We start from the raw sequence: 816 nt of genomic DNA, 5'->3' as shown, positions 1-816 counted from the left end.
CCTAAGAGATGTCCGCCACCGGGCCTCTCCGAACCTCTCAGTTCCCCCAAACCTGAGGCCAGGCCCACCTCTGATCAGCTCCACAGGGCGCAGCTCGAAGGGGATGCCGTTCTTCTTGGCGAAGATATAGACAGCGCGGCAGGGCTGGGACAACAAGTCCAGGTAGAGCTCCAGGCCCATGGCGGGTACAGGCAGACCAGACTCGCGAGCGACGGGAAAACGCAAACTGTTGCTCCAGGACTGGTCTCGGGCCACGCCCCGCGAGGCCCGCCCCATTGCGCGCGGCGCCTGGGCACTTTGGTCCAATTGCTGGTGGTGGGAGGCGTGTCCGAGGGGTGGGCCCGCTTCGGGCTCCAGCAGGATCAGAGGTGGTGCTGAGGGACTGTCGCCCCGGGGGCTCGTGCAGAGGGGCGCCAGTTCCGGTCCTTTTGTGACTGACTCATTTCACTTAGCATAATGTCTTCAAGGTGCACCCATGTTTTGGCGTGTGTCAGAATTTCCTATGTCCCCCTTTTACAGATGGAGAAACGAAGGCAGGCAGCTTGTGATTACAGACCCAGAACGTCTGGCTCCAGTCCAGCCTCAGCTCAACACTCCAGAGATCTTGGTGCCAGCAAGTGGCAAAGCCTCGGGGCTTATGTTCAGCGTTTTGTGGTCACTCACTTGGCTCCAATTGCACACCCTGGAAGGACAGCCTTGGTATTTCCACTCCTGCCAACTTAGTGCCCTGCCACATTCCCTGGGTTTGCTTCTTACCTTCTCCAGGCCTCAATTTCTCCATCTTGGTCTCACCTACTGAACCTTAAGCCCAGGCCT

General features: G+C 58.9%; 1 protein-coding gene across 7 annotated transcripts in view; it reads right to left on the bottom strand.

The window, feature by feature from the left end:
* LOC103271335 (glutathione S-transferase theta-1) overlaps positions 1-247 on the bottom strand; it is a 7,813-nt gene extending 7,566 nt beyond the window's left edge. For 2 of the 7 annotated variants that reach the window (XM_008068806.2, XM_021717944.1), the window contains exon 1: positions 69-247. In XM_008068806.2, the coding sequence (XP_008066997.1) occupies positions 69-180 (112 nt within the window). In that variant the 5' untranslated portion in view covers positions 181-247. The remainder of the gene's footprint in view (positions 1-68) is intronic. The other 5 variants (XM_021717943.1, XM_021717948.1, XM_021717945.1 and 2 more) reach the window with 4 other exon arrangements.
* Positions 248-816: the final 569 nt, after the last annotated feature.

This window comes from Carlito syrichta, unplaced genomic scaffold (genome assembly GCF_000164805.1).
Source record: "Carlito syrichta isolate Samal-C Ts95f unplaced genomic scaffold, Tarsius_syrichta-2.0.1 Scaffold311553, whole genome shotgun sequence".
NCBI classification, from domain to species: Eukaryota; Metazoa; Chordata; class Mammalia; order Primates; family Tarsiidae; genus Carlito; species Carlito syrichta.
The sequence above is the reverse complement of the archived record's forward strand: the minus strand, read 5'-3'. Positions and strand labels throughout refer to the sequence as shown.